The 18,837-nt window shown below is 35.8% G+C and overlaps 3 protein-coding genes across 3 annotated transcripts; all 3 read right to left on the bottom strand.

Moving 5' to 3' along the window:
• Nucleotides 1-6,982: 6,982 nt before the first annotated feature.
• LOC143576002 (uncharacterized) lies at nt 6,983-7,369 on the bottom strand. Its single transcript, XM_077060239.1, has one exon. The coding sequence runs from the start codon at nt 7,367-7,369 to the stop codon at nt 6,983-6,985; it is 387 nt and encodes a 128-aa protein (XP_076916354.1).
• Nucleotides 7,370-7,386: 17 nt separating this feature from the next.
• On the bottom strand, nt 7,387-7,946 carry LOC143575902 (uncharacterized). The gene is made up of 2 exons (XM_077060166.1): nt 7,757-7,946; nt 7,387-7,652 (listed from the first exon to the last, which is right to left on the bottom strand). Exons 1-2 carry the CDS (start codon nt 7,944-7,946, stop codon nt 7,387-7,389), a joined length of 456 nt encoding a protein of 151 aa, XP_076916281.1.
• A 4,362-nt stretch (nt 7,947-12,308) lies between these two features.
• Nucleotides 12,309-12,868, bottom strand: LOC143575810 (uncharacterized). Its single transcript, XM_077060106.1, has 2 exons — nt 12,679-12,868; nt 12,309-12,574 (listed from the first exon to the last, which is right to left on the bottom strand). Exons 1-2 carry the CDS (start codon nt 12,866-12,868, stop codon nt 12,309-12,311), a joined length of 456 nt encoding a protein of 151 aa, XP_076916221.1.
• Nucleotides 12,869-18,837: the final 5,969 nt, after the last annotated feature.

Below are 18,837 nucleotides of genomic sequence, written 5' to 3'. Positions count from 1 at the left end.
GAAAAAAAAAACACAAAATAAATTTTTTAAAATAGTTAAAAATAATTCCTTACTAGTTCTCTCTTTAAAATGAGTTATCTCTAGATCCCACCCCTATATATATGTATATATATATGGGTGTGATCTAGAGATAACTCCTCTTAAAGGGAGAACTAGAGAACTAATAAATAATTATTTTTATTTAAAAAAAACATTTTTTGATTTATTTTTGTTTACTCCTAACAAGTTGATACTGTTCCTTAAAAAAACTGTCAATATAGTGCATATATGCAATAATGTGTATTTTATATATACAATAGTGTTTTATTGCATATAATACAACACAACTGCAATATACTATTACATTATTGAATATACGCAAATACAACACTATTTATTGTATGCAATGCACACTAATACATATATGTAATACAACGCTAATGCACATATGCACTATATCGATTTTTTTTATTTTTGTAAATAATATAACACTATTGCAAATATATAATACAAACAACTGCATATATGCTATTTAACACTATTCCACATATCGAAATACACACTATTACACATATGCATTATAAAAAAGTCGACGTGTTGCATATATGTATTACAATGAGTTTTTTTTTTATTTTTTATATTTTTTGTGGTGAAGAATAAACACATATAAGAAGGATGAAAGAAAAAAATTTTAAAAATATTTTTTTATTAGTTCTGTAGTTCTCTCTATAAGGAGGAGTTCTCTCTTGATCCTCTCTCTCTATATATATATATATATATATATATATATATATATATATATATATAAGGTTAATGCACATTTAAATCTTAACATGAGAATGTATGAAATAATATCAATTTATAAGAAAATGAGAACATAAGAAACAATACCAGCTACAATACCAATACACATAAACAATGATTTGTAATAACAAAGAAAAAAACCTAAAAGTTGCAACAAAAGAATCAAAATCAAGAAGAAAATAATAACAGCAAATACCAACAAATACTTATAACAACAAAAGAAAAAAAATCTAATAATAACAACAAAATATTAATCAGCAAATACTTATAACGTCTCATAATCGAAAATTAGCAAATACAAATAGAATATAACAACAAACACCTATAAAAATAAACTTAATAATAACAACAAATTGGTTCTCACTGTTTTCATGTTAATAATAAAATGTATTTGATCATGTTTCTATATATATATATATATATATATATATATATATATATAGGGTAAAGTTAGAATACAAAGAACAAAAAAAATGAGAAGGGTGAGAAGGAATCCAGCCCATGTCCATTAATCTTAGATTAAATGGCTGAGATTAATTTAATAAATTAAAATTGATGAAAAGGGTATGAAGGTAATAACCCACATTTGTTGACTTTCTCTCTCCACATGCAAGACACATGTCAATTCCCCCATCATTTTAAAATGTCTATAACTTTTTCATACGACATTATTTTAAAAAAAATGCATCATAATAATAAGCGTTTTTTTATCTTTAATATGAGTATCATATTGTTATATATATATATATATATATATATATATATATATATATATATATATATATATATATATATATATATATATATATATAAAACTAATGGGTTTTTTAATTAATTGTGTTTTTTTGTTGTTCATTGTGTCTTTTAGTTGAGATTTCATATGAATAATATTATATTTCGATCATTATATTTTTCAATTGGTACTCATATTAAAGACAAATGTAAAACAAAGATTATGTCATTATTTCGTTTTGTTCGTCATTAACTTTTAGTTATTGTGTAATACGTTTATTGTCTTTTATTCAGATTGACATATGACACATTCATTTAATTTGAGAAAAATAGTATTGCGTTCATTGTATATTACGTTCAAGTCATTGTGTAATATGTTGTTTCCATTGTGTTTTACGTTTCAAGTCATTGTGTTATATATATTCACCATTGTGTCTTACGTTTTAGGTCATTGTGTTATACGTATTCACCATTGTGTCTTACATTTTAGGTCATTGTGTTATACGTATTCACCATTTTGTTTTACGTTTCAAGTTATTGTGTAACATGTATTAATCAATGTATTTTATGTATTAGATAATTGTTTTATTTTATCATTATTTTTACATATTATTATTACACAACGGTGTTATTAGTATTTTAAAAAACATAATGATGAGTTGAAAGACACAATGACGAAAAAAGACACAATGATAAGCGAAAAGACACAATGGTGTGCGAAAAGACACAATGGCGTGCGAAAAAACACGATGACGAAAAAGACACAATGATAAGCGAAAAGACACAATGGTGTGCGAAAAGACACAATGACAAAAAAGACACAATGATAAGCGAAAAGACACAATGGTGTGCGAAAAGGCACAATGGTGTGCAAAAAGACACAATGATAAGCGAAAAGACACAATGGTGGGCAAAAAGATACAATGATAAGCGAAAAGACACAATGACGTAATTTTTGTTTTAAATTTTATATAATAAAAATCATACTCATATTAAAGATAAAAAAAACACTTATTATTATGATGATTTTTTTTAAAAAATATCATACGAAAAAGTTATAGACGTTCTAAAATGATGAGGGTATTAACACGTGCCTTGCATGTGGAAAGAGAAAATGTGTACAATTACCTCCATACCCTTTTTCTTTTGGTCCCCACTTGACACATGTCAATTGTTTATGGCTTCTCACACTTCTCATTTTTTTTACCCTTTGTAGAATAACTTGACCCTATATATATATATATATGGTTCAGGTGAAAAATCAAGTTAGTGCGAGAAGTTAATTATAACCGTTGATTATATTGATCAATGACCTACATTTGTTATGGCAGTTTTATAATTAATTGGTTAATGGATTTAATCAGTTTTTAAGAGAATGGCATGGCAATAATTTTATCGCAGGTTGAAACGTGAAACGTTGAAAATTCTACTAGTCAATCAATTCAGTGTACATCACGCTACAATCTCAATACATGTTTCATATCTTCCAAATTAAGCAGCTACCAAATCTAGAGATTTTATTACAAATCCTCTCTGTTGGAAAACATTAGACTTCAACTTTGTATAAAAGGAGGGATTTTGATAATGAAAACGTAGTTTTTTGAAGTGATGTAGGCAGAAGCTTGGACGATTAACAGAGGTTAGAATTTTTCTTTCTTTACTTTCACTTTTATTTTTGACGATTTAGGGGATGCGATGACCTTATTACGTTTAGGATTACCGTATTTGTTCAAAAACTACCCAAGCAATAATTGAGCAAATTAGTGAAGTGAGGTAGTGCGCTTTTCAGTAGTGAGGTAAGTGGTAAGTAATATAGTTGACAAATGTGGTAAAAGTAAAGGTTGACACAACGATATAGCGAGGAAAAAACCTTAGATCCCGGTGAGGATCCTCGGAAAACAACCTCGAAAATTTCCCCCCGCCTTAATTTATTAATGAACATGATGTTTACTGCTTGAGAACTAGTTGAAAACGAATGCTAGAATACAAGTATGAGCATTGTAAGTGCAGGATGTGTCGTATAACATTCTTAATAGACTCACTTATATAGGAAATAAAAACAACAAAAAATGCTATAAATCCGGGAACCATAGCCGCCATGACAAATTAATGACCCAGTCTTCATCCTACGTGTATTTCAGCCGTTTCTCCGAACTTGTAGGTAGAATAAGTCATATAGCTGTTGTAGACCATTTAAGTATTGCGTAACCTACAAGCACAACATAAGTATAACAAATATAGTCAGTTAGTTTAGGATGCCGCCTCTAGCTAGGAATCCTAGCTGCCAGGGTAATGATCAGGATCACGTTAGGGATAAAATGACCCCTAACAATTGTCCCCCAAAATGTTACAGCTGTAAACCATTAATGCCCAGCTGTCACATTTTTCCCGCTTGATAATATTTTCAAATTTTGACGGCATGAGGTAACTTGATAAGACTTGAGCGCAACTTCCGAGGTTAATTCACCGCCTCATATTTTATCTTGAGAGAAACCCCTATAAATACTCTTCATTTGTTTTAAAATACCCATCCATCTTCCTTAATCAGGTAATCTCTCTCTCTCTTTAAGGTTTTCTCTCCCTATAAATACTCTTCATTTGTTTTAAAATACCCATCCATCTTCCTTAATCAGGTAATCTCTCTCTCTCTCTTTAAGGTTTTCTCTCTTCTCGTTCTTTCTGCCGATCCTGACTAGAAAATGACCATGAGAGTCCGCTTCCTTTAGTGTGAGCATACATCCTGACTTTGAATGTCAATATATCCTCACTGAGCCCACTTTATCTGATCTCGATCTTTCATATCTTCAGTCTGGTAACGTTTTCCCCTCCAGAGCTAAATTCCTTCATTTTGACCAAACTCTGTTCTGACTGTATTTCAACGAAATCGGTTGACTTTCTTGCTTATCCTTTTACCATTGTCTTTCACCTATCCTTTTCCTGATTTCATCGCTCGTTTCTTCAAAGTCACCGGTATTAGCTACATTCAAGCTATGCCAATGTTGTGGAAGGTCATGTACATGCTCAACAAGCTCATCACAAGTCACAACATTGAATTGCAAGTATTCGATTTAGCCGCTGTTTATAATCTTAAAACCCATGGCTTTAGCTATTTCGTGCTCCAAGTGAAATCCGACCAAGTTCCCCTAATCCTAGAAACAAAGAGAATCAATGGACAATGTTACAGAAGATTCTTCTTCGTCCAAAGGGATTCTATTCCCGGATGCGATGAACTTCCTTACCAGTGGGTTAAGGAGGGTAGGAAGTAAATTTAGGGTTTTTAAGAAATAAAGCACATAATTAATACATATCTTGTTTTTTATCTCTGATTTCCAGCGAAGTTTTCTGATATCGTGACTCCAACGTCTTCCGCTCTAACGAGGATTCCGGCCATTTTGGGGATTCCGAAGGTAGATCGCTCCTTCCAGCTCGATGTCTTAATTTCTTCGGAATCCGAGCAATCATTAAACGAAACCATGTCAGGGGAGATTTTATCTTCATATCTTTTGGTTATTTGAGATACTGGTATCTTTGGGATCATAATATGTTTCATAGCTGGCCAATGACTAGGTTTGGATGATTTGGACATCTTTATCTCCAAGAGGGAACCCGCTATTGTAGAAGTTAACAAGACGCTTCCTCCAACTTCCCGAACCAGAGTTTTTATATTGAGGCATCAGAAGCTACTGTTGAATCACTCAACTTTGACAATGCCGAGCCATTCCTCATCCAGGTTAGGATCCTATATCTATTCTTATTTGTAGGTAATTTTTATACTAAACATCCCTGTTTTTGTAGGGACTTCAACACTTTACCAAGATTTATCGAGATGCTCTCCACGAGGTCAAAGTGCAGAAGCTGAAAGCGAATGATCTCAACAACATAGCCGAGACTATGTCTCTTTATATTGAAAAGATGGCCATACAGTTTGATCACTTGAAGAAGGAGCAAGCTGACTCAAAGCATCCCATGCCAAGGAGCTTAGTAACTTCAAGACCTAACTCAGGAAGCATGCCGCTCACTCCGAATGCTGTGCCATAATCAAACTGATGGATGAGGCCAGGAAGCCCTACTTTGATGCATTTTCTTGGAACATTGAAGGGCAAAAAGTGAGGGACGCAGAGATCAGGGTTGAAATGGGCTTGGCTTCTCAAGAGGATCCCGCAGAAATACGCTAGGCTGTTGAGGAAAAGGCTGGAGATGCTGGGGTGAAAGGTGGAGATGGAGACAAGGTGGTGCAGGCTGGGATTGCAACTGGTTTCTCAAAGGGGCAGTGAAGGATGATGAAGACAAGTGACGAGCCCTCTTTATTTTATGACTTTGATATGGTTGTACCCGTGAGCAATTTACTATTTCTATTATGCGCTGTGGTTTTGGGACAATTTACGGTTTATGCTTTTAGGACAATAGACAGTTTAAGGTGGAGGGATACTGAGTTCAGGATGAAGCCTTAACTATCCATAGTTTATATAGGAAAAGTTTTCTAATATCTCTGATGGAGGGATCCTGAGTTTCAAGACAAAGTCAAAGATATTAATCTTGATAAATATAATGGTAACCTTTTGCTTGTACTTATGTCTATTTAATTTTACTTGTTAAAAGATTATTGGTAAAAACATTGGTTGAAAAAAAATATTTAGAAGAGTAACTCTTTACCACATAGCTAGAAAAGTAAATAAATGATCAAACCTGATAGGGATAGGATAAGGTTTACTTTGATAGGCTTCTACATTTCTAAGATTCCAATCAATTGTCACATTTTCTACTTTGGTTTAGACTTTTAAATATGTAAAATAATGTTAGCATGATAACTGAGATTGTTAAATGATCTCAAAGATCCGGGGGAAGATCCCAACAGTAGTTTTAACCAGAATGATCCCTAGAATAATCTTGAAAACAACTTTAATCTTGAGTTAATAGATAAATGTCGAAGACTTGGGATAAGTGTCATGAAAATGTCAAGACCTTACATAGATACTTGGGACAAGCCAATTGTGAGTGACATGAAAATGTCAAAGCCTTTTGTAATTACTTGGGACAAACCACTGTTGTATAATATGTCCATGTTATTTCATTGATAATATACTTAAAAATCCTCCATGTAACCAACAACAACGAGATTGTCAACCACCATTAAGATGAACTGGTCCCGCCATCTTGAATTACATGTGAACACGTGGGCTCCTAGCGAGGGGTTTAAACCCAATTTGTACAAAAGTGAAAAACTTTAAACCTTTGAAGGGATTTATACCTTAAACTTAAAGAGGTGGCAAAACCCTTAGGAATGCATTCACTTCTTAGTCTGGATCCCAATTCTGTAACACACTTGAACCTTTGTGAGGGTGCGTGTTAGCTCGGCTAACACCCCTCCGATGCTTAAGTCAGTAATGGGTTTCAAGAATAATAATAAAAATAACTAAAAACGTAAAGTTAGAAAACATACCATACCAAGTCAGAAATAAAATTTTAACTACACGAAGTAGAGTTTAAGGTGAACAACATTCCAGGATCTTGGTAGGACCCTGCCATCCAATACAGATAGCTTATATGTTCCTTTTCCTGCCTCAGCTTCGATATTGTACGGTCCTACCCATTTGGGTGCTAATTTTCCATCCTTAGAATCCGTTGTATTCTGAAATGCCTTCCTTAGTAGTAGATCTCCCATTTGAAATCTTATTACCCTGATGGTCTTGTTGTAGGATTTAGTGATCCTTTGTTGATAAGCTGCCATTCGGATTCTTTTAGAATCCTTAAGTTCATTTATTACGTTAAGATCATCGGCAAGATCCTGATTGCCGGTTTCAGGATTCTGGAGGTAGGATCTTGTAGAATGGATCACTATCTCGGTCGGAATCATTGCTTCAGTCCCAAACGCTAAGGAGAAAGGAATTTTCCCGTTGTGTTCTTTGATTTAGTTCGATCTGCCCACAACACAAATGATAGCTCTTCAGCCCATTTTCCTTTTTTTGCCCCCAATTTCTTCATCATATTGTTGACAATGATCTTGTTTGAAGACTCTGCTTGTCCTTTGGCTTGAGAATGCATTGGTGTGGAAGTAATCACATTTATCCTCCATGTGGCATAGAATTCGGTGGTTCTTTTGCCAATGAATTGAGATCCGCTGTCATAGTTCATCTCGGCTGGGATTATGAAACATGTCAGGATACTTCTTTTGATGAAGGAGATCATATTTTTCTCTGTAACTTCGACAAATGCCTCTACTTCAAATCATTCGAAAAGTAACCTGTCATCGCTAACATGAAAACCTTTCCTCCTGGAGCCTCTGGTAGTTTACCAATAATATCCATTCCCCACTTCATGAAGGGCCAAGGGGATGCAATCGGATGGATAGGTTCATGCCGTTGATGAAGGATGTTGCTATGTCTTTGACAGGAATCAAACTTTTGAGCATAGACCATTGCATCCTTCCTCATGGTTGGCCAATAGTAACTAGTTCTAAGGATTTTGGAGAACAATGATCGACCCCCTAGTGTGATTCCCATAGTTTCCTTCATGTATGTCTTTTAGAGCTTCTCGTATTTCAGGATCCTCTAGACATCTCAAGTATGGACCTGCAAGAGATTTTTTATAGAGAATATCATTTAAGTTACAAATCTAGATACCTTCATACGAAAAGCTTTAGGATTATCATCCTTAGGGATCTCGTTGTGTTGAAAATATCTCTTAATAGTTTGAGCCCATGATTCTTCATTAATTTAAGAATCATGATTAACTGTATCTTCAGAATCCGCTATTTCATTAACTTCGGAATCATTATTTGCATCATCTTTCATTGTCTCCTTTTTAACGAGTGAAGGCATCTTTGTAGCTGGATTCAGGATATGTATGATCGGAATTTTCATTTCCGTTGGAATCCTGAAGGCATATCCAAGATGTACCAAGGCATCTGCTTCAGCATTTTCCTCCGTATGTATCTGTTCAATAATAAAATAATCAAATTTCTTCGCATGATTTTTAACTATCTTCTATTAGTTTCTCACTTCTAACGGCATAAGATCCATTGAAGGGGTTAAGAAGCAGTAAGGCATCCACAAATACATGAATATTTTTAATTTCTTAATTCTTAGACAACTGAAAGACATCAAATAAAGCTTTATACTCAGCTTCACTATTGGTGGCTTGGAAATTACATCTGATTGACTAGGGTATTATTGTTGGGTTTTAACAAGATTATCAAGGTCATATAAACCCATTTATATGAAAAAGGCAGCGGATTAATTTTTTATAATCTTGTTATTTAGATTAATATAAAACCGATTTTATATGTAAAAACCCAAGCCCCAGATCCATATACGAAATTACATGCTTACCAAATTAAACAACCAAGTATTATACCTTCAAGACTCAAAGAAATGAAGGAGATGATAATTTGAAAGGCTAGTCTTCAAGGAGAGAAGAGCCTCAAGCTTGTATACCCACAAGCATCCAACAAACAACCTTGTATGCTAGGATTTGATAACACTTGTGTTAGGGCATGAATTTTATGCTGAGGATCCATTATCCCTGACTATCTTGTGGATAGATTATTCTTAAGATATGTTTTTGGTTATGAAGGATCAATGATCCTCGGTATTATTTGTTTACTAATGATTTCATTTTTAATGGTGATGTGTTAGCTAGGTATAACAACTTTATGATCCAGTCTATCGTACAAAAGTGAAAAACTTTAAACCTTTGAAGGGATTTATACCTTAAACTTAAAGAGGTGGCAAAACCCTTAGGAATGCATTCACTTCTTAGTCGGGATCTTAATTCTGTATCACACTTGAACCTTTGTGAGGGTGCGTGTTAGCTCGGCTAACACCCCTCCGATGCTTAAGTCAGTAATGGGTTTCAAGAATAATAATAAAAATAACTAAAAACGTAAAGTTAGAAAACATACCATACCAAGTCAGAAATAAAATTTTAACTACACGAAGTAGAGTTTAAGGTGAACAACATTCCAGGATCTTGGTAGGACCTTGCCATCCAATACAGATAGCTTATATGCTCCTTTTCCTGCCTCAGCTTCGATATTGTACGGTCCTACCCATTTGGGTGCTAATTTTCCATCCTTAGAATCCGTTGTATTCTGAAATGCCTTCCTTAGTAGTAGATCTCCCATTTGAAATCTTATTACCCTGATGGTCTTGTTGTAGGATTTAGTGATCCTTTGTTGATATGCTGCCATTCGGATTCTTTTAGAATCCTTAAGTTCATTTATTACGTTAAGATCATCGGCAAGATCCTGATTGCCGGTTTCAGGATTCTGGAGGTAGGATCTTGTAGAATGGATCACTATCTCGGTCGGAATCATTGCTTCAGTCCCAAACGCTAAGGAGAAAGGAATTTTCCCGTTGTGTTCTTTGATTTAGTTCGATCTGCCCACAACACAAATGATAGCTCTTCAGCCCATTTTCCTTTTTTTGCCCCCAATTTCTTCATCATATTGTTGACAATGATCTTGTTTGAAGACTCTGCTTGTCCTTTGGCTTGAGAATGCATTGGTGTGGAAGTAATCACATTTATCCTCCATGTGGCATAGAATTCGGTGGTTCTTTTGCCAATGAATTGAGATCCGTTGTCTTAGATCATCTCGGCTGGGATTATGAAACATGTCAGGATACTTCTTTTGATGAAGGAGATCATATTTTTCTCTGTAACTTCGACAAATGCCTCTACTTCAAATCATTCGAAAAGTAACCTGTCATCGGTAACATGAAAACCTTTCCTCCTGGAGCCTCTGGTAGTTTACCAATAATATCCATTCCCCACTTCATGAAGGGCCAAGGGGATGCAATCGGATGGATAGGTTCATGCCGTTGATGAAGGATGTTGCTATGTCTTTGACAGGAATCAAACTTTTGAGCATAGACCATTGCATCCTTCCTCATGGTTGGCCAATAGTAACTAGTTCTAAGGATTTTGGAGAACAATGATCGACCCCCTAGTGTGATTCCCATAGTTTCCTTCATGTATGTCTTTTAGAGCTTCTCGTATTTCAGGATCCTCTAGACATCTCAAGTATGGACCTGCAAGAGATTTTTTATAGAGAATATCATTTAAGATTACAAATCTAGATACCTTCATACGAAAAGCTTTAGGATTATCATCCTTAGGGATCTCGTTGTGTTGAAAATATCTCTTAATAGGTTGAGCCCATGATTCTTGATTAATTTAAGAATCATGATTAACTGTATCTTCAGAATCCGCTATTTCATTAACTTCGGAATCCTTATTTGCATCATCTTTTATTGTTTCCTTTTTAACGAGTGAAGGCATCTTTGTAGCTGGATTCAGGATATGTATGATCGGAATTTTCATTTCCGTTGGAATCCTGAAGGCATATCCAAGATGTACCAAGGCATCTGCTTCAGCATTTTCCTCCGTATGTATCTGTTCAATAATAAAATAATCAAATTTCTTCGCATGATTTTTAACTATCTTCTATTAGTTTCTCACTTCTAACGGCATAAGATCCATTGAAGGGGTTAAGAAGCAGTAAGGCATCCACAAATACATGAATATTTTTAATTTCTTAATTCTTTGACAACTGAAGGACATCAAATAAAGCTTTATACTCAGCTTCACTATTGATGGCTTGGAAATTACATCTGATTGTCCAGGGTATTATTGTTGGGTTTTAACAAGATTATCAAGGTCATATAAACCCATTTATATGAAAAAGGCAGCGGATTAATTTGTTTATAATCTTGTTATTTAGATTAATATAAAACCGATTTTATATGTAAAAACCCAAGCCCCAGATCCATATACGAAATTACATGCTTACCAAATTAAACAACCAAGTATTATACCTTCAAGACTCAAAGAAATGAAGGAGATGATAATTTGAAAGGCTAGTCTTCAAGGAGAGAAGAGCCTCAAGCTTGTATACCCACAAGCATCCAACAAACAACCTTGTATGCTAGGATTTGATAACACTTGTGTTAGGGCATGAATTTTATGCTGAGGATCCATTATCCCTGACTATCTTGTGGATAGATTATTCTTAAGATATGTTTTTGGTTATGAAGGATCAATGGTCCTCGGTATTATTTGTTTACTAATGATTTCATTTTTAATGGTGATGTGTTAGCTAGGTATAACAACTTTATGATCCAGTCTACCGTACAAAAGTGAAAAACTTTAAACCTTTGAAGGGATTTATACCTTAAACTTAAAGAGGTGGCAAAACCCTTAGGAATGCATTCACTTCTTAGTCGGGATCCCAATTCTGTAACACACTTGAACCTTTGTGAGGGTGCGTGTTAGCTCGGCTAACACCCCTCCGATGCTTAAGTCAGTAATGGGTTTCAAGAATAATAATAAAAATAACTAAAAACGTAAAGTTAGAAAACATACCATACCAAGTCAGAAATAAAATTTTAACTACACGAAGTATAGTTTAAGGTGAACAACATTCCAGGATCTTGGTAGGACCCTGCCATCCAATACAGATAGCTTATATGCTCCTTTTCCTGCCTCAGCTTCGATATTGTACGGTCCTACCCATTTGGGTGCTAATTTTCCATCCTTAGAATCCGTTGTATTCTGAAATGCCTTCCTTAGTAGTAGATCTCCCATTTGAAATCTTATTACCCTGATGGTCTTGTTGTAGGATTTTGTGATCCTTTGTTGATATGCTGCCATTCGGATTCTTTTAGAATCCTTAAGTTCATTTATTACGTTAAGATCATCGGCAAGATCCTGATTGCCGGTTTAAGGATTCTGGAGGTAGGATCTTGTAGAATGGATCACTATCTCGGTCGGAATCATTGCTTCAGTCCCAAACGCTAAGGAGAAAGGAATTTTCCCGTTGTGTTCTTTGATTTAGTTCGATCTGCCCACAACACAAATGATAGCTCTTCAGCCCATTTTCCTTTTTTTGCCCCCAATTTCTTCATCATATTGTTGACAATGATCTTGTTTGAAGACTCTGCTTGTCCTTTGGCTTGAGAATGCATTGGTGTGGAAGTAATCACATTTATCCTCCATGTGGCATAGAATTCGGTGGTTCTTTTGCCAATGAATTGAGATCCGCTGTCATAGATCATCTCGGCTGGGATTATGAAACATGTCAGGATACTTCTTTTGATGAAGGAGATCATATTTTTCTCTGTAACTTCGACAAATGCCTCTACTTCAAATCATTCGAAAAGTAACCTGTCATCGCTAACATGAAAACCTTTCCTCCTGGAGCCTCTGGTAGTTTACCAATAATATCCATTCCCCACTTCATGAAGGGCCAAGGGGATGCAATCGGATGGATAGGTTCATGCCGTTGATGAAGGATGTTGCTATGTCTTTGACAGGAATCAAACTTTTGAGCATAGACCATTGCATCCTTCCTCATGGTTGGCCAATAGTAACTAGTTCTAAGGATTTTGGAGAACAATGATCGACCCCCTAGTGTGATTCCCATAGTTTCCTTCATGTATGTCTTTTAGAGCTTCTCGTATTTCAGGATCCTCTAGACATCTCAAGTATGGACCTGCAAAAGATTTTTTATAGAGAATATCATTTAAGTTACAAATCTAGATACCTTCATACGAAAAGCTTTAGGATTATCATCCTTAGGGATCTCGTTGTGTTGAAAATATCTCTTAATAGGTTGAGCCCATGATTCTTCATTAATTTAAGAATCATGATTAACTGTATCTTCAGAATCCGCTATTTCATTAACTTCGGAATCCTTATTTGCATCATCTTTCATTGTTTCCTTTTTAACGAGTGAAGGCATCTTTGTAGCTGGATTCAGGATATGTATGATCGGAATTTTCATTTCCGTTGGAATCCTGAAGGCATATCCAAGATGTACCAAGGCATCTGCTTCAGCATTTTCCTCCGTATGTATCTGTTCAATAATAAAATAATCAAATTTCTTCGCATGATTTTTAACTATCTTCTATTAGTTTCTCACTTCTAACGGCATAAGATCCATTGAAGGGGTTAAGAAGCAGTAAGGCATCCACAAATACATGAATATTTTTAATTTCTTAATTCTTAGACAACTGAAGGACATCAAATAAAGCTTTATACTCAGCTTCACTATTGGTGGCTTGGAAATTACATCTGATTGTCTAGGGTATTATTGTTGGGTTTTAACAAGATTATCAAGGTCATATAAACCCATTTATATGAAAAAGGCAGCGGATTAATTTTTTATAATCTTGTTATTTAGATTAATATAAAACCGATTTTATATGTAAAAACCCAAGCCCCAGATCCATATACGAAATTACATGCTTACCAAATTAAACAACCAAGTATTATACCTTCAAGACTCAAAGAAATGAAGGAGATGATAATTTGAAAGGCTAGTCTTCAAGGAGAGAAGAGCCTCAAGCTTGTATACCCACAAGCATCCAACAAACAACCTTGTATGCTAGGATTTGATAACACTTGTGTTAGGGCATGAATTTTATGCTGAGGATCCATTATCCCTGACTATCTTGTGGATAGATTATTCTTAAGATATGTTTTTGGTTATGAAGGATCAATGATCCTCGGTATTATTTGTTTACTAATGATTTCATTTTTAATGGTGATGTGTTAGCTAGGTATAACAACTTTATGATCCAGTCTACCGTACAAAAGTGAAAAACTTTAAACCTTTGAAGGGATTTATACCTTAAACTTAAAGAGGTGGCAAAACCCTTAGGAATGCATTCACTTCTTAGTCGGGATCTTAATTCTGTATCACACTTGAACCTTTGTGAGGGTGCGTGTTAGCTCGGCTAACACCCCTCCGATGCTTAAGTCAGTAATGGGTTTCAAGAATAATAATAAAAATAACTAAAAACTTAAAGTTAGAAAACATACCATACCAAGTCAGAAATAAAATTTTAACTACACGAAGTAGAGTTTAAGGTGAACAACATTCCAGGATCTTGGTAGGACCTTGCCATCCAATACAGATAGCTTATATGCTCCTTTTCCTGCCTCAGCTTCGATATTGTACGGTCCTACCCATTTGGGTGCTAATTTTCCATCCTTAGAATCCGTTGTATTCTGAAATGCCTTCCTTAGTAGGAGATCTCCCATTTGAAATCTTATTACCCTGATGGTCTTGTTGTAGGATTTAGTGATCCTTTGTTGATATGCTGCCATTCGGATTCTTTTAGAATCCTTAAGTTCATTTATTACGTTAAGATCATCGGCAAGATCCTTTTAGAATCCTTAAGTTCATTTATTACGTTAAGATCATCGGCAAGATCCTGATTGCCGGTTTCAGGATTCTGGAGGTAGGATCTTGTAGAATGGATCACTATCTCGGTCGGAATCATTGCTTCAGTCCCAAACGCTAAGGAGAAAGGAATTTTCCCGTTGTGTTCTTTGATTTAGTTCGATCTGCCCACAACACAAATGATAGCTCTTCAGCCCATTTTCCTTTTTTTGCCCCCAATTTCTTCATCATATTGTTGACAATGATCTTGTTTGAAGACTCTGCTTGTCCTTTGGCTTGAGAATGCATTGGTGTGGAAGTAATCACATTTATCCTCCATGTGGCATAGAATTCGGTGGTTCTTTTGCCAATGAATTGAGATCCGTTGTTTTAGATCATCTCGGCTGGGATTATGAAACATGTCAGGATACTTCTTTTGACGAAGGAGATCATATTTTTCTCTGTAACTTCGACAAATGCCTCTACTTCAAATCATTCGAAAAGTAACCTGTCATCGGTAACATGAAAACCTTTCCTCCTGGAGCCTCTGGTAGTTTACCAATAATATCCATTCCCCACTTCATGAAGGGCCAAGGGGATGCAATCGGATGGATAGGTTCATGCCGTTGATGAAGGATGTTGCTATGTCTTTGACAGGAATCAAACTTTTGAGCATAGACCATTGCATCCTTCCTCATGGTTGGCCAATAGTAACTAGTTCTAAGGATTTTGGAGAACAATGATCGACCCCCTAGTGTGATTCCCATAGTTTCCTTCATGTATGTCTTTTAGAGCTTCTCGTATTTCAGGATCCTCTAGACATCTCAAGTATGGACCTGCAAGAGATTTTTTATAGAGAATATCATTTAAGATTACAAATCTAGATACCTTCATACGAAAAGCTTTAGGATTATCATCCTTAGGGATCTCGTTGTGTTGAAAATATCTCTTAATAGGTTGAGCCCATGATTCTTGATTAATTTAAGAATCATGATTAACTGTATCTTCAGAATCCGCTATTTCATTAACTTCGGAATCCTTATTTGCATCATCTTTTATTGTTTCCTTTTTAACGAGTGAAGGCATCTTTGTAGCTGGATTCAGGATATGTATGATCGGAATTTTCATTTCCGTTGGAATCCTGAAGGCATATCCAAGATGTACCAAGGCATCTGCTTCAGCATTTTCCTCCGTATGTATCTGTTCAATAATAAAATAATCAAATTTCTTCGCATGATTTTTAACTATCTTCTATTAGTTTCTCACTTCTAACGGCATAAGATCCATTTAAGGGGTTAAGAAGCAGTAAGGCATCCACAAATACATGAATATTTTTAATTTCTTAATTCTTAGACAACTGAAGGACATCAAATAAAGCTTTATACTCAGCTTCACTATTGGTGGCTTGGAAATTACATCTGATTGTCTAGGGTATTATTGTTGGGTTTTAACAAGATTATCAAGGTCATATAAACCCATTTATATGAAAAAGGCAGCGGATTAATTTGTTTATAATCTTGTTATTTAGATTAATATAAAACCGATTTTATATGTAAAAACCCAAGCCCCAGATCCATATACGAAATTACATGCTTACCAAATTAAACAACCAAGTATTATACCTTCAAGACTCAAAGAAATGAAGGAGATGATAATTTGAAAGGCTAGTCTTCAAGGAGAGAAGAGCCTCAAGCTTGTATACCCACAAGCGTCCAACAAACAACCTTGTATGCTAGGATTTGATAACACTTGTGTTAGGGCATGAATTTTATGCTGAGGATCCATTATCCTTGACTATCTTGTGGATAGATTATTCTTAAGATATGTTTTTGGTTATGAAGGATCAATGATCCTCGGTATTATTTGTTTACTAATGATTTCATTTTTAATGGTGATGTGTTAGCTAGGTATAACAACTTTATGATCCAGTCTACCGTATATTTCGCTACAAGGCACCTGCAGCACATGGTCAGGACTGAAGACTAAGCTAATGGGAGAAATGGCAGAATAATAAGACTTATTTCCGAGTCACCAATTGCTGAGTACTAAGGACAAGATATGTTATTCTTGAAGACGTGCTTAGATCAATTATCCTTCTGAAGAATTCTTTAGCTAAGTCTGGATCCAAGATCCTTAGTCAACATTGCTATTAATGGATGATTTTCGTATGAAGACTGATGTTTAAATAACAGCAACGGCTTATAGACTTAGTCTACAACTTATTTCGTCATTGAGCTTCTATAAGAACGTGGTCAAAGAGCACGATGGAGAAGAGTGGAAGACTAGCGATTTTATAGGATCTATTCGTTAGTTAGTTATTTTTTATTTTCTTTATATACACTGAGTTGTGATCAACATTAGACACATTCGCACATACTCTAGCTGCTAAGTCATTTGTAATCACACACACACACACTTAGCTCGATTGTAATCGTTGATCAACAACTCCAACCATTGTACCCTTTTTTTGTGATTAATAAAGTGGTGATCGACGTGTTGTCATCACCCGGGGTTTTTTACTTTTGATCTGAACAAGATCAAAGGGTTTTTCCTCGCAACAAATCACGGTGTTCATCTCCATTTCATTCATATATTAGTTGTTGCCATTTTAGCACAAGACCTCACATAACAGATTTGGATACATTATCCTTAGCAGATTTTTATCAAAAATAATTTGGCGCCCGCCGTGGGACAATTGGTGCTATAATCCATATTACTCTTATCAATTTTGGTTTTTTTATACCCATATCACTGTCAATGGCCTCTCAATCAACCTCTACTTCATCAACCATGCCGTCATCGGTTCCTCTCTCATCAAGGACTTTGCCATCAATACCTCCGCCAATCACGGGAGCACAAAGACCTATTGCTGCTGGAAGCAAGACGCAACTACTAGTCTTCTAGAGCTCAAAAACCGCTGCTGCTGCACCGGTGGTTAATACTAACAATGATGTTTCATCTATGTTTTCGCAGGTAAAGGCATACATGGAGCAGCAGAACAAGACCAACCAGAGTATCCCTCATGAGATAGAAGATCTCAAGAAGACTAAGAGGCCAACGGAGGATCACACCCCTCTGATGCCCAGGTTGCTGGATTTCACCAGTTCAGAATCCATGGCTCAGTTCTCGCCAGGATCATCTATCCTTCAACAGGGGTCCATGGGTCAACAGGCTCAAGAATCCTCACTGTTTCAGCCAGGATCATCTATCCTTCAACAGGAGTCCATGGGTCAACAGGCTCAAGGATCCTCACTGTTTCAGCCAAGATCATCTATCCTTCAATAAGGGTCCATGGGTCAACAGGCTCAAGGATCCTCATTATTTCAGCAAGGATCATCCATCCTTCAACCAGGATCCTCTGGATTATATCACCAAGGATCCTATAATTCCCAACCTCAAGGATCCTTCTTCCAGAATCAAGGATCCTCAGGAATCCAACATCAACGATTCTCTGAAGTCCATGAAGGAGATTTCATTCCCATGCAAATTATCGCGTTGGGTGGTCCAACTCCAGTCGCAGACTCTTCTTATCTCAGCTACTCATCCGGAATGCCGACCTTCTCTCAGCAAAGAGGTAATTTGTATGATCCTTTATCCTTAGATGCCAACCGTGGTTCCACGCAGGATGCAGGTATCAACCAAGCCATGGCTAAAGAACTACAAAAGCTCAAGGATATGTTATCCAGTGTTCCCGGGGTGATACGTCCAATCCCCGAAATACCGAAGGGAAGCCACAAATTGTTCAGATTTTCTCCACCTATCTGTGATGCTGAAATCCCGAAACGATTCCAAACCCCCAACATGAAGACCTATGAAGAGACCACTGATCCTGAGGAACATGTGGCATAATACAGAGAAAGGATGGAAATCAATCCTATTCCAGCGAGACTCAAGGAAGCCTGTCTATGCAATGGCTTCGGATCCACATTAACAGGATCAACATTAAAATGGCTGCTAAGTCTTCCTCCCTTTTCAATTACTTCTTTTTCACATTTAGTTAACTTGTTAAACAATCAATTTTCCTGTAGTAGGAAATTTGAGAAGTTAACTAGTGATTTATACCGAGTTATCCAACCAAGTGATGAGTCCTTTAGGGATTTTGTTACGAGGTTCGGCAGGGAAGCTCTGGAAATCCCTAATCTTGACATGGCTACTGC

This window comes from Bidens hawaiensis, unplaced genomic scaffold (assembly GCF_021521415.1).
Source record: "Bidens hawaiensis isolate Kalapana, Puna unplaced genomic scaffold, B.hawaiensis_p1.1 tig00000142_1, whole genome shotgun sequence".
Taxonomy (NCBI): domain Eukaryota; kingdom Viridiplantae; phylum Streptophyta; class Magnoliopsida; order Asterales; family Asteraceae; genus Bidens; species Bidens hawaiensis.
Note: the sequence above shows the minus strand (reverse complement) of the source record. Positions and strands in the feature narration are given on the sequence as shown.

What these genes read in the sequence shown, in the direction of transcription:
- LOC143576002 (XM_077060239.1), bottom strand. Translation starts at nt 7,369, where the DNA reads ATGATTCCGACCGAGATAGTGATCCATTCTACAAGATCCTACCTCCAG.
- LOC143575902 (XM_077060166.1), bottom strand. Translation starts at nt 7,946, where the DNA reads ATGAGGAAGGATGCAATGGTCTATGCTCAAAAGTTTGATTCCTGTCAA. An exon ending in TTTCATGTTAGCGATGACAG is followed by an intron (nt 7,653 to 7,756) that starts GTTACTTTTCGA and finishes TCATAATCCCAG; the next exon opens with CCGAGATGAACTATGACAGC.
- LOC143575810 (XM_077060106.1), bottom strand. Translation starts at nt 12,868, where the DNA reads ATGAGGAAGGATGCAATGGTCTATGCTCAAAAGTTTGATTCCTGTCAA. An exon ending in TTTCATGTTAGCGATGACAG is followed by an intron (nt 12,575 to 12,678) that starts GTTACTTTTCGA and finishes TCATAATCCCAG; the next exon opens with CCGAGATGATCTATGACAGC.